The sequence below is a fragment of the Marmota monax genome, unplaced genomic scaffold (genome assembly GCF_021218885.2).
Source record: "Marmota monax isolate L192 unplaced genomic scaffold, Marmota_monax_Labrador192_F-V1.1 WCK01_AAM20220418_F8-fsc00070, whole genome shotgun sequence".
Classification (NCBI taxonomy): Eukaryota; Metazoa; Chordata; class Mammalia; order Rodentia; family Sciuridae; genus Marmota; species Marmota monax.
This window is the reverse complement of record NW_026692116.1, coordinates 2690818-2703907: the sequence shown is the minus strand read 5'-3', so window position 1 is coordinate 2703907 and position 13090 is coordinate 2690818. Positions and strand designations below refer to the sequence as shown.

Genomic DNA, 13090 nt, shown 5'->3' with positions numbered 1-13090 from the left:
TTTCTCCAATATGTGGATGCTAACACACAATAATAGAGGTAGGTAGGTGGGAGAGAATAGAAATTCATTGGATTAGACAAAGGGGAATGAAGGGAAGGGAGGAGCAATGGGAAAAGGAAAGACAGTAGAATAAGTCAGACATAACTTTCCTTTGTTCATATATGAATACAGACCAGTGAAACACCATATATAACCAAGAATGTATAACCACAAGAATGGGATCCCAATTAGAGTAAGTTCTATTCTATGTATGTATAATATGTCAAAATACACTCTACTGTCATGTATATCTAAAAAAAAAAAGAGGAAAAAATAGGCCATGATTAAGAAATCAAGTATTTATTCTATTTTTTCCAGTAGGAATTATGTTACTAGGTAACCACATAATAAACTAACAGAAATAGCACTTTATTAAGGTGTTTTAGTTAATACATGAAAAAGGACAAAATTGGAATATCTCAATTTTGCAGTCTTTAACAATTAATAGATTTAGTCAATATGAGCACCAATGGCTGCAAACCTCACAAAAAGAGAGAAAACAAGGACATACATATTTCTTGAGGAAAAACACACTATATGTATGGCTTTGACAAAAGGATCAAACCTAAATTTGATCAAGCCCCTGGATTTCAATATATAGAAGAAGATGCTATTTTGTACCATAAATATACGGTTAGCCAAATGTAGATTATGGGAAACTCCACTGATCAAACAGCCTAGGTTCTAAGCAGATGGACCATAAGCACAATAAAAGGTGGAGGGGAACCTATAGATTCATAAGACTTTTTTTAAAAAGTTAATGTCAGGGGCTGGGGCTGTAGCTCTGCCGGCAAGAATACACTATGCCCAAAAAAGGGCAAGAATACACTATGGTGGCTAGAGACTGCATTTATCAGAGTTAAAAAAAAAAACAACAATAGGATATCTATCTACCTATCTATAGATTGATTTATTTCAAGTAACTGATTCATGCAATTGTGAAGACTTGGCAACTCCAAAATCTTCCTCGGAGACTGTGAAGAGTTGTATTTTAAGTCCCAAAGGGGGCCTGCTGTCAAAATGCCCTCTTTTTCAGGGAGGTCAATCCTATTAATAAGGCCTTAACTGATTGGATGAGGCCCACTCATTCTGTAGAGTGCAATCTGCTTACTCAGTCTACTGATTTAAATGTTAATCTCATCTAAAAATACCTTGTGGGGGTTGTAGGGGTGTATCTCAGTGGTGCTTAAGGTCCTGGGTTTAATCCCCAGCATGTGTGTGTGTGCGCACGTGCACGGGTGCACACTCATCTGTACACACACAGATCCTTCATAGAAACATCAAGAATAACTGACCAACTATCTGGTACCACAGCCTAGCCAATTTGACATATAAAGTTAATTTTTACAGTATCAAAGTACTCACCTTTGGATGATAAAAATGCAAGAAAAAGTACAAAAAAATGAAACCATAAAAGCTAGGAAAGTAGTTTAATTTAGAAGGAGAAGGAAGTTTATAATTAAGATTGGGGGTAGGGAGAAGGGGCTCATAACGGTGATTGGACAAGTTTTATTTCTTGATCTGAGTGTTGGTTGTGAGAGTTTTCACCTAAAAACATACTATATTTAGAAAATACAGTATAGATTGTTTTTATGCTATACAGTTGGCCCTCCCTAACTGTGGGTTCCATATCTTGGATTCAACCAACCCTGTATTAAAAATATTTTTTAAAAATTCTCAGAAATTTTTTCTTCTCATCATTCTCTGAACAATACAGTATAAGAACTATTTATTATACTGTGTAGAGCATTTATATTGTACTAGATATTACAAGTAATTTAGAAATGATTTAAAGTATACAAGAGTATCTGTATAGGTTAGAGGCAAGTGCTACCCTGCTTTGTGTAAGGGATTTGAATATCATCAGATTTTCTTGTTGGCAGCATGGCATGGAGGAATTGAATCAATTTTCTGTGGATACTGAGGGACATGTATAATGATTAGCTACAGATTTGTTTTGATGTGATATATTTATTCTACAATAAAAAGATTTTTAAGCCAGGCATGGTGGTGTACACCTGTAATCTCAGCAATTCAAGAGGCTGAGACAGGAGGATTGCAAGTTCCAGGCTAGCCTCAGCAACTTAGTGAGAACCTTAGCAATTTAGGGAGATCCTGTGTCAAAATTAAAACTAAAGAGGATTAGGGATATAGCTCAGTGGTAGAGTAACCCTGATTCAATCCCCAGTACCAAAAACAAAAGCAAGATTTTAAAAGTATCATTTTAAAGAGGGCTTAAACAAAGAACAAAGCTACATTAAACATTTTGAGGTTAAAAGGTAATATATAATAATGATCCTGATTTCTTTGTAAAGATCAATATCTAATTAGAAACAGTTTCAAAGAAGTTCTGCCTTCTATCGGAGTAATAGTACCATTGTTTAAATAAAGATACTATATACCTTGGTAGCTAGTTTTAAAAGAAAGTTCTTACATGAATAATTTTCAGCACATTTAAAAAACCATTATATTTGAATTGGGTATGTATGTATCATCATGTTAATATCAAGCTGAATGGGGATTTTAAAATATCAACACCTCCTTTTTCCAGGGCAGAATTTCATAGAAATTATCTTCAAAATATATTTAATTTTTTTCTTTCCCTTTCCTGCTTCCCCCATCTCTACGTTTCCCCCATTCATCTCTTCTTCCTTTCTACTGAAAGTACCAAGAAGCTAATAAAGTTTGAGTTTTAGGGGGTCTCTCTCCCAAAAGCCCCTTACAAGTCTCTGGTAGGGTCCCTATAAATGTGTTTACTTGGGTATGTTTTTGTTAAACTTATAAAATTAAGAGATTTTGGCCTCCACTGGTCCAGATTTTGTGTCATTTCCCTTGCCCAAATGTTGCCTCATATCTAGTAGTCCTGAGTGGCTGCAGACATTTCTGGGACTCAACCACAGTGAAACTAAGATGAGAATATAGGAGTTTAGGTTAGCATATTTATTGGTTCATATCCACTTCCATATCTAGTGAGGTTGTTGCTCCCTATCCTGGTATAGGAATGGTTTCCACGATTACTTTGTTGATTCCTCCCAAATAGTGACATGAAAAGGTAAGTCCTAAAGTCATATCACTATGTGAAGATGTATTATAACAACAGGTAGTGAAAATAGATGGGTAAGTAGAAGCTTTAGTTCTCACTGGTGAGTAGTCAGAACAAAAGGAATATTCTCAGTAATGCAGAACATGTAATTATGAACATTTTCCGGTGTTTTGAGAAGAATTATACAAAAAAGAATTTTTAATAATTCCTGTAGTTATAACCTATGTTTATGGACTGGGGATGTGGCTCAGTGGTAGAACACTAGCATGTCCAAGACCCTGGGTTCTATTCCAGCGCACATGTGCGTGGGCGAGCATGCGTGTGTGCGTGCGCGCACACACACACATACACACACACACACGAGAAAAAAAGAAAATCATATGTTTATGATATTAATAGCTTTCCAGAAATTGTGATTTGTTGTGATTTCTTTTCTCATTCTAAATAATCACTTTCATACTTAAAAAGGCCAAGGGAGCCATTTCATGGCTATGGTTAGGATCTGGAATGTTCCCTAAAGGCCCAAGCTTAATGGCTTGTTCTCTAGCTCATTTGCTAAATTTGGGAAGTAGTAGCACCTTTAAGAGATGCGGCCTAGAGAAAGGAAGTTAGACTACCAGGTGCATTCCCTTGGAGCACATTTTGGGACCCTGGACCCATCCTATCTTACTTGTGCTTACTGGCTACCATGAGGCGAACAGCTTCTTTCTCCACAGGCTCCCACCGTGATGCACTGTGCCATCACAGACCCAAAGCAATACGGCCAAGCGACCATGGACTAAAATCCTTGCAACTGTGAGCCAAAATGAACCTTTCTTCCTTACAAGTTGTATATCTCAGGTGTTTTTCAGTGACAGGAAGCTATTCTACCCTATGTAACCGTTTCAGTATATTCCCAATACTTTATTGTCCTGATGGTTATTAATATTTTGTCTTGCAAAATAAAAAGATGTGGGCTACTTTATGAAAGAGCAAAGAGGTATTTATATCTAGTATTTTTTGAGGAACTACAAATGATAATTTGATGTATTTATTTACTGCCACTAGAATTTCCAAGGAGATATTTCTCCTGCAAAAGAGAGGTAGAGACAATGGTCTATAATGTTTCTGTGGCCATAATTTAGCATTAAACAAGGCACTTACTTGAACCTTGCAGGGTGAACAAGGTTTGTGACTAGATTTCTTACCTTTCTACATTTAGGTTAAATTGAGACCTTTTGAGTCAGGGTCTTGCTATATTGCAAAATAATCTTCCTGTTTCAGCTAGCTTAGTCTTCTGGGTAGCTGGGACTACAGATACATGGCCCAGAAAATGTTACTTTAACAAAGAAGAGAAATAGGTCTGATTTAAAACCCAATCAAAATATTCCTCAGGCACATTTTAAATATTATAATTAAGTGTTCATGCTTCTTAGAGTAAAAATTATTGAGTTTTTTTCCAAAGAATAATTTTGATTTCAATCATATCTTCTACCTAAAAGGTACTTTCACATTTTTCAGGGCTGAGTAGAACATTTGAATGTAGTCATTAAGATTGTACTTCTTATGGAGATGAATATAGATAGACTTCCTGGAGGTCTAGGTATGAATTAAATAACTTGGCATATGCTGATGCTTCAGGGAAAATTTCCTAAAGGTCTTGTATAAATTGTGTGCAGAGTTCTTTCCAGTTAGTTCCTAAAAGAGTCTGGAAACATTATGATCTGGCACTCTAAAAGCTGCCTGAAGTATAACAATGAATTGCTGTTCTGTTATGAAACCATTCTCATCAAGATCAAAAAGCTTATGTGATATTTTCAGAATATTTTCATTATTGGCAGGATTGTACAGAATAGACCTATCACATATTCTCTGAAGTCTGTGGTGCCATCATTACTTCAGTCAAAGACAGCAAAATTTGTTTCAAGAACTCTGAAACTGGGAGTTTTAAATAACTTGAAAACTCTTCAATTCTGATCTTCCTTCTATTGTTTTTTTTTTTTTTTAATTTGGTACTGGGCATTGAACCCAGAGGTACTTTACCACTGCGCTATATCCCCAACCCTTTTTATTTTTTATTTTGAGATAGGGTCTTGCTAAGTTTCAAAACTTATGACCTCAAACTTATGATCTTCCTGTTTCAGCCTCCTGAATTGCTGTGATTACAGGCAAGTGCCTCCACACCCTGCTGATCTTCCTTTCTTTTGAGGTAACTGCAATTGCAGTACATCCATCCAATTGGTTATCAGTATTATCCCAATTTATTTTCAATTTCTGGATAATTTTTGTAAATTCCAAAAAATCAGCTTCCATGGGTAGTTGAAGTTTACCTGCAGAAACCATCAGTCTGCAGTCTTCTCAAGTGTGGTCTGTCAAGGATATCCCAAAGCATTTGCCATGATAATAGGTACTGTACTGGCAAAAACAAGAGACTTTTTTTCCCTTCCACACTTGGGATATAAATATGCATAAATTCAGCTTGTACCCTGGTGAAGGATTGACTCAGGGTCAACATACTGGCCTGGAAGCCTGTAAACCTTGGCCAGGTCTAGGTTAATGTGTCCTGGTATTTGGGTACCTGAGCAGCACCAGCTACCCGGAGACACCCGAAGAAAAAGCTCCTAGTTTAAAAGCGACTAGACAAGTGGGGCATGGGGCTCATGCCTATAGTCCCAGCGGCTTGGAAGGCTGAGGCAAGAGGATTACAAGTTCAAAGCCAACCTCTGTAACTTAGCAAGGCCCTGAACAACTTAGTAAGACCCTGTATCAAAATAAAATAATAAAAAGAGCTGTGGATGTGGCTCAGTGGTTAAGTCTCCCTGAGTTCAATTCCTGGTACCTCGCCCCGCCCCCCACCAGCAGCCAAAGTGACTAGACAAAAGTAATCGGTACACACTCCTTTGGGGAAAATCAAGATCTTCCTTCTGGTTGTCACTTGCTCCAGGATTTCATTTCTGGTATTACTCCTGGGATTGGGGTCTTCTTGGGTCACAAGCACCAGCTATGTTGACAGGAGGAGTTTCCCTGACATTGGAACCTGTGAGTTTCAACTTAGAGACCATGGAGGGTAAGGATGCCACAAAAAAGGTGATTGCTTCAAAGATAGTAGAGTGTGGCTGTAATGAAGATGGGAGACTCAAATCAGGTCCCTTTTCCCTTTTTACTTTAATCATGAACCCAGTGAAAAAGAACATGACCAGAAACAAGAATTTGAGGACTGGTTTCATCAGTTTTCTTCTTCTTTAATTCTTGATGGGTTGAACCAGTTGAACAGGATGGCCAAGCCACTGACCAGAGGAAGTTGAAGAGAAAGGTGGTACAGGACACTTGCACTGGCACTAGTACAGTCCCCATGAGGATGATGGAGGTCCAGCACCACATGCTAATGCACATCTCCTGCATGAAACGGGGTTCGTTCCACTGAAAGATATGAGGACCTATTCATTTCCTGGGCAACACTCATCTCCCATACTTCCATCTGAGAGTCCATGAACCTCCAAGCTACAAACAGACTTCTAAGTAAAGTATGGATTTAGATTAGTAAACCCCTTATTAAACTGGATCTGAGAGTGTGTTCTTGCAGGGACCCCTTCTTCACATTCAAATGTTCTTCCTGTTTGCATGTAACCAGAACTCTTATAGGAAACTGTGGATTAAGAAGAAATTATGTGTAACCTTTAAAATCAGAAAAAATCAAAGATGATAAATGTAACAGGAGAATTAAAATGATGTGCATTTTTTTTAAATTGTGAGACAAGGTCTCTGAGTTGCCCAGCCTGGCTTTAAACTTAAAATATTCTTGCTTCATGACAACCATTTTGTATTTTTGCAAATATCCTGCTTTTGACATATATGCTTCAATTGTTTTCACATAATAATTTCTGACATTTATGTATAAATTATATACCTATTAAAGATATATATTTACTGAAATAAATATTAATTACAACTTTTTCCATTTTTGAATAAATATCAATTACAACATTTTTCCTTTTTTTTTTTAATTTAAAGCAGTGCTGGGGATTAACTCTGGGCTTTGAATATCCTAGGCAAGCTTTTTGTCACTGAGCTATGTCCTCTATCCTAATTACAACTCCCTACCTTGCAATGTTTTTATCAGGTACCATTGTAATATATAAACAACTGAAGCTGAGTGTGATGGTGCAAGCCTGTAATCCCAGAAATTCTGGAGGCTGAGACAGGATGTAGGTTCAAAGCCAGTGTCAGCAATTTAGCAAGACCCTGACTCAAATTTAAAAGAAAAAAAAACAATAATAATAAAATGGGCTAGAATGTGGCTCAGTGGTTAAGGTCCCCTGGGTTCAATCCCCTGTACCAAAATAGATAGATAGATAGATAGATAGATAGATAGATAAGTAAGTAAGTAAATAAATAAATAAGGAAGAGGAGGAAGAAGCAGCAGAAGAATTGAGTTTTTAAGCCAGGTTTGGTGGCACACATCTGTAATCCCAGCTGCTTGAGAGGCTGAAGCAAGAATATTGTAAGTTTAAAGCCAGCTGGGAATTCAGAGACCTTGTCTTACAATTTAAAAAAAAAAAAATGAAAAAGGGCTGGGGATATAGCTCAGTAGTGGAGCATTTGCTTAGTATGTATGAGGCCCTGGGTTTAATGGCTCAATCCTCTGCATGAAACAACAACAACAAAAGCTTTTATGGTTAATACAAGTTGCTATGGTACAACAAGAATTCTTAGGGATAGTCTACCTTTTTCTGTCACTATCAGAACTATGCTTATGAGGGAAACATTCCTTTCACCAATTTAGGGCTTATTTGGGAACATAGTATAGTCTTTAAGGTGCCATGATTTGGCAATGTTACCAGTTGTCTCCTGCATCAAAAGACAACAACCCAAGAGAATGAGTAGCACTCCCACGAGTAGATATTGTTCTCTATTCTGTAACGCTTCTCACTCTTACCTGCAATGTTCATTTCTACTCTTTAAGCTCTAGTTAATTTAATTGCATTGTGTGTAAACATCTTAGAGGAAAGTTCCATGTTATCTTGTCATCTTTCTCTTATGGTATCCCCACAGTGCCAGAATTGTATCCGATATAATACCCTCCTTCTTTTCTGCAGTTCCAGTTACCCATGGTCAACCACAGTTTGAAAATATTAAATGAAAATTTTCAGAAACAATTCATAAATTTTAAGTTGTGTAGCAGTGTGAATAGTGTCATGAAATCTTGCACTGTTCAACTTCATCCCACCAGGGATGTGAATCATCCCTTTGTGTGGCACATCCAGGCTGACCACCCTTCTACCCACCAGTCACTTAGTAGCCCTCTTGATTATCAGTCAGCTGTCCTGAAATGGCAGTGTTCAAGTAAACTTTCTTTCACTTGATAACACTAAATTTTACTTAGTAATGGCCCCATAGTGCGAGATTAGTGACGCTGGAAATTTGGATATGCCAAAGAGAAACCATAAAATGCTTGCTTTAAGTGAAAAGTGAAAGTTCTTGACTTAAGGGAAAGAAAAAAAAATATGCTGAATTTGCTATGATCTATAATAAGAGTGAATCTTCTGTGAAAATGGAAAGAATGAAAAAGAAATTAATGCTAATTTTGCAGCCACACCTCAAACTGAAAAAGTTATAGGAATAATATATGGTAAGGGCTTAATTAAGAGGGAAAAAAACATAATTCTATAGGGATTGTTCTTGTCCCAACTTTCAGGCCTTCACTGAGGGGGTCTTAAAATGTGTCACTATGGATAAGGGGGAATTATTGTGTCTATCCATTAAGCAAATATTTGAGTGCTTGCAGTGTACCAGGCCTTTATTATAGACTCTGAGTATCTATCAGTTGAAAACAAATCCCTGCCCTGTCAAGCACAGATTCTAAAGCACATAAAAAGCACAGTACTCATTTCTTGTAGCAGTGAATGGAGCAAAAGGACATTTTGATACCTTTTCAAAATCTCTCACCTTTAATCTGAGAAGTACGTTTTACAATATGATTTACTCTTCCGAATATCAGTAGTACTTATGGCCAATTTTCAGAATGCAATCATCTTATTTACCTACACACTCATAGATTTACTATAAATCCAAAAGATTTGATAATAGAATTTTTAATGACTAAAAAATAGTAAAAAGAACTTTTGAACAATAAAATTAAAATTCATACCATTGCAGATTTGCCTTTTAATATGGCACAGCTAAACTTTAATATTTTTAAAGGCACCATATGTTAACAGGGTAAAGAAAGCATGGGATTCAAACTGAGCCATTTTTCCCAACACCCTTTTTGTACATATATATACAATTTAAGGCAGACGCTTTTCTGTGCAAAATATGATGGATGGAAATAAACATTATAATACTCGTTCACACATTCTCAATTTTTTTCAATACCATTTATCAGAATATTTATTTATGATAAAGCATATTAAAACAGGGGTTTCCCCTAATAAAACATAATGAAGTTGAAAACAATTTTTAAAAAATATTTAGATTTCATTACAGATCCCTCATAGAAGATAAAGTCAGTCTTTTTTTCTTGTTTCTTCTTTTAGAAATGTCCATATCAGTTTGTTCACTATATCAGGTTGGTCTTGCTGAAGCCAATGACTGGCTTCTGACAAAATAGTTAATTTGAAATAGTTTTTAACATAAATTTTTGTGACTTCAGCCATCTCAACCTCCATAAATGCGTCTTTCTCTCCCCACAGTAGGAGTGTCGGAGTGGTCACCATGTGATGTTTGAGAGGCAGGCAGCTATGAAAACAAAACATGTGGGCTTTGAGATTCACTGCAAAAGTTAAAATAATATTTTCCTATAACATGTTCCATTAGACTATGTATTCTCAAAGTGGGCAATATTCCTCCCAAAGGGGCAAAAACTGGTTCTTAAAGGGAACTTACTTTTTACATATAAAGGATGGATATACATGCAATACATGAACAGATATTAAAGTTTCATGGTGTGGCAGGTGATTAAGGAAAATATGTCTAAAAAGGCTCCTTAGGGAAGTGATAAAGAAAAAAATGGTTAAGAAACACTGCATTAGGCAATCAACCTGCACAATAAAAAATTTAAAAGGTTATTTAAGAAAGGGTCCAATAAAATCTTAAATTGGATGAGGCTAGCAAAATTTAAAAATGAAGGCTGTAAATTAAATATGAAATTCATCACTATGAGAAAAAATTGCTTTATAAAAATAACCAGAAATTCAGAATAATGGAATAAAAGATAGCTTTAAGCTATGTTACTATTTAAATATATTTTCAATTGCTCTTAGATAATCAGATGCATTTTATTGAAAACTGAAGCTGAAAAATCAGAAAATATGTGTGGACTGAGCTTTAATATTGCATTATACTCGATTTATTTTGCAAGAAGATTCTTTTCAAAACAAAGTTCTTATTGTGTATTTTCTTAAATTCAGAAAAGTATAAAGAATAAAAATGAAATCACATATAATTCCATCATCAAAAGATAATTTTTTGGTCACTTTTTATGCATACAGTTGAAACCTTACTACAAATACAATGCAACAAATATGCATGATTTATACACAGTATTCATATGCAACTTTCACATTAAATCATATCTTAAATTTTTTTCATTTAATAACTTTAATAAAAAAGAATTGCTAAAGATATTATTTTATGGTATAATAACCCATATAAAATAATAATGGTATAATGATCCATAACATGGCACAATAACCAATAAGTAATTTGACTAATCTCACATCCATTGTGATATTTCCCCTTATTTTAAGTGATGCTATTTGCCAAAATCTGTTGGCATTTTAGATAATTTGCTTGGACCAGTAGAATTTCTGAGCTATAGGGTATAAATATTTTAAAGCTTCTGTCACTTTCTGTAACACATGTTTCTAGAAAGGTGGATGGTATTTATTAGATTTCTATCGAATAAGAGTGAGAATGAATATCTAACTAGATGCTCTCTAGCACTGAATCACATATTTGTTACTTAATCAAAAAACTTGACCTGTGGCCACTTGGGGTTGATAGAATGCTGTTGGAATGTTGGAATACCATACATGCCTACAAAGAACTTGATTTTTTTATTCCCATGCAAATGACCATCATTTGCTTATACAAATACACCTAAAAGTTAAATTCTTTATGAATGAGTAAATTGATAGACAAAATTATTCTTTAAATTCAACAGCACAGAATGTTTAAAATGAAAATATTTTAGGGGCTGGGGTTGTGGCTCAGCGGTAGAGTGATTGCCTAGCACATGCACGGCCCTGGGTTCAATCTATAGCACCATAAAAATTGTGGTGTATGTGTGTATTAAGAATTGTAATGCAAAAAAAAAGCAAAGTATATGTATAAAGGCATGAATTGGCTTGAAATACTTTATATACAGAGATATGAAAAATCGTGTCCTATATGTGTAATAAGAATGGTAATGCTTTCCACTGTTGTCGTGTATTTAAAAAAATCAATAAAAGATTAAAAATAAATAAATAAATAAAAATTTCAAAAAGTATTGTGTCAAACTACAACTAAAATAAATATTTTTAAAGGAAAATATTTTAAACAATTATTTACATACCTTAACAATATTTATGTATATGATAATTGAATCATTAAGGTAAGGGGAGTGTTAAAAGACTAGTAGTCAGAAATACAAATTCTTCACCAGATCAAATTGGAGATAAAAAAAAAGGAGGCATTTTCAGAAAATTAAAAGAAAAGCATATTTTCTGGTTCTGAGGTTGCAAACTGCTAAATTTCATATGAAATATAAATTATATATAAAATAAAATAAAACTGTAAATGTTTTAAGAGCAGGTTTTTGGATGTTAAACTGCATAACTTATTGGGAAAATGTGACAAAATATTTGTAATTAAAAATGATTAATCTGGGGCTGGGATTGTGGCTCAGAGGTAGGGTGCTCACCTAGCATGCGTGAGGCACTGGGTTCGATCCTCAGCACCACATAAATGTAAAATAAAGACATTGTGTCCACCTATAACTAAAAAATAAATATTAAAAAAATGATTAATCTTAGTATGTACAATTTAGGAATTCCAATAAACTGTAACAAGTCTTAACAATGGTTGCTCTATATTATTAATCATTTAGCTTATCAAAATGTACTTTAACCTTCCTATTTTAAATTAGTCTGAATTTAACATGTTACTCCTCCCAATTGAATTATTAGCTGATTCACAAGTATTGAGGCAGTAATTTCCAGAGTGTTACACACTTAATCATTACATTTTTCTGTGGAAATATTTCTTTACTTTGATTAAGAAGTAATATGGAAAATAATAACACTCTCATGCCCAACACTCAGGTTAAGAAATAAAGCACTGCAGATGATATTGTTTCTTTCTGCCTAGCTTTTCTTAATACCATTTCTTTTCCTTCCCTCACTTTAAGGCAGTGTTTCTCAAAATGTGGTCCTCTAATAAATAGCATCTACATCAACTGGGAATTTTTTAGGTATGCCAATTCCTGGGCCCCATCCCAGACCTACTGAATCAAAAACTGGAGTTGGGGGTCCCATCTCTTTGAACATGCCCGCCAAGTGATTCTGATACACACTGGAGTTTAAGAATGTACTGACTATGCTGAAATTCAGTTCTGACCATCCCCATGAATGTTTTACATGTGTTAGAATTCTTCCCCATTCCTTCAGTCTCCATAAGGAGAGATTTTCCTTAAGGACTCCTGGATCTTGTTTCACTCCTGGCTAATAAGTGACAGCTGTTTGTTCAGGGTTCTGAATTGAGTGCATGTGTCAAATAATATGTCCTAAAGATAAGAGATTTAGTTTCTCCTTTCCTTTCTCTGGGATTAGTGGGAGACAGTAACCTGGGGGACAGGAGAGGGCAAGTTTGGTCTGCAAACTTTCCCACAGTTAAACTGTTCTGATTAGCAGTATAGAGTTAGCAAGACTGTTCTAATTCTCATTCTCATATTAAGACACAGACTTCCATCTGCCCTTTATCAATAATTAAGATGATATTTTGGTTTTCATCTGCTGACTATTTGATTTCTTAATTGGTTCAGAAATT

The 13090-nt window shown here is 35.2% G+C and overlaps 1 protein-coding gene and 1 pseudogene across 2 annotated transcripts in view; both read right to left on the bottom strand.

Moving 5' to 3' along the window:
• Nucleotides 1–4610: 4610 nt before the first annotated feature.
• On the bottom strand, nt 4611–6811 carry LOC124105347 (lysophosphatidylcholine acyltransferase 2B-like; annotated as a pseudogene).
• Nucleotides 6812–8976: 2165 nt separating this feature from the next.
• The window catches only part of Ephx4 (epoxide hydrolase 4), a 40682-nt gene continuing 36568 nt past the window's right edge, over nt 8977–13090 (bottom strand). Inside the window, exons 7-8 of one of the 2 annotated variants that reach the window (XM_058585173.1) lie at nt 11967–12042; nt 9671–9799 (exon numbers count right to left, since the gene is read on the bottom strand). In XM_058585173.1, the coding sequence (XP_058441156.1) occupies nt 11997–12042 (46 nt within the window). In that variant the 3' untranslated portion in view covers nt 9671–9799; nt 11967–11996. Of the gene's footprint in view, nt 9800–11966; nt 12043–13090 lie in introns of both variants that reach the window. The other variant, XM_046462630.2, reaches the window with a different exon arrangement.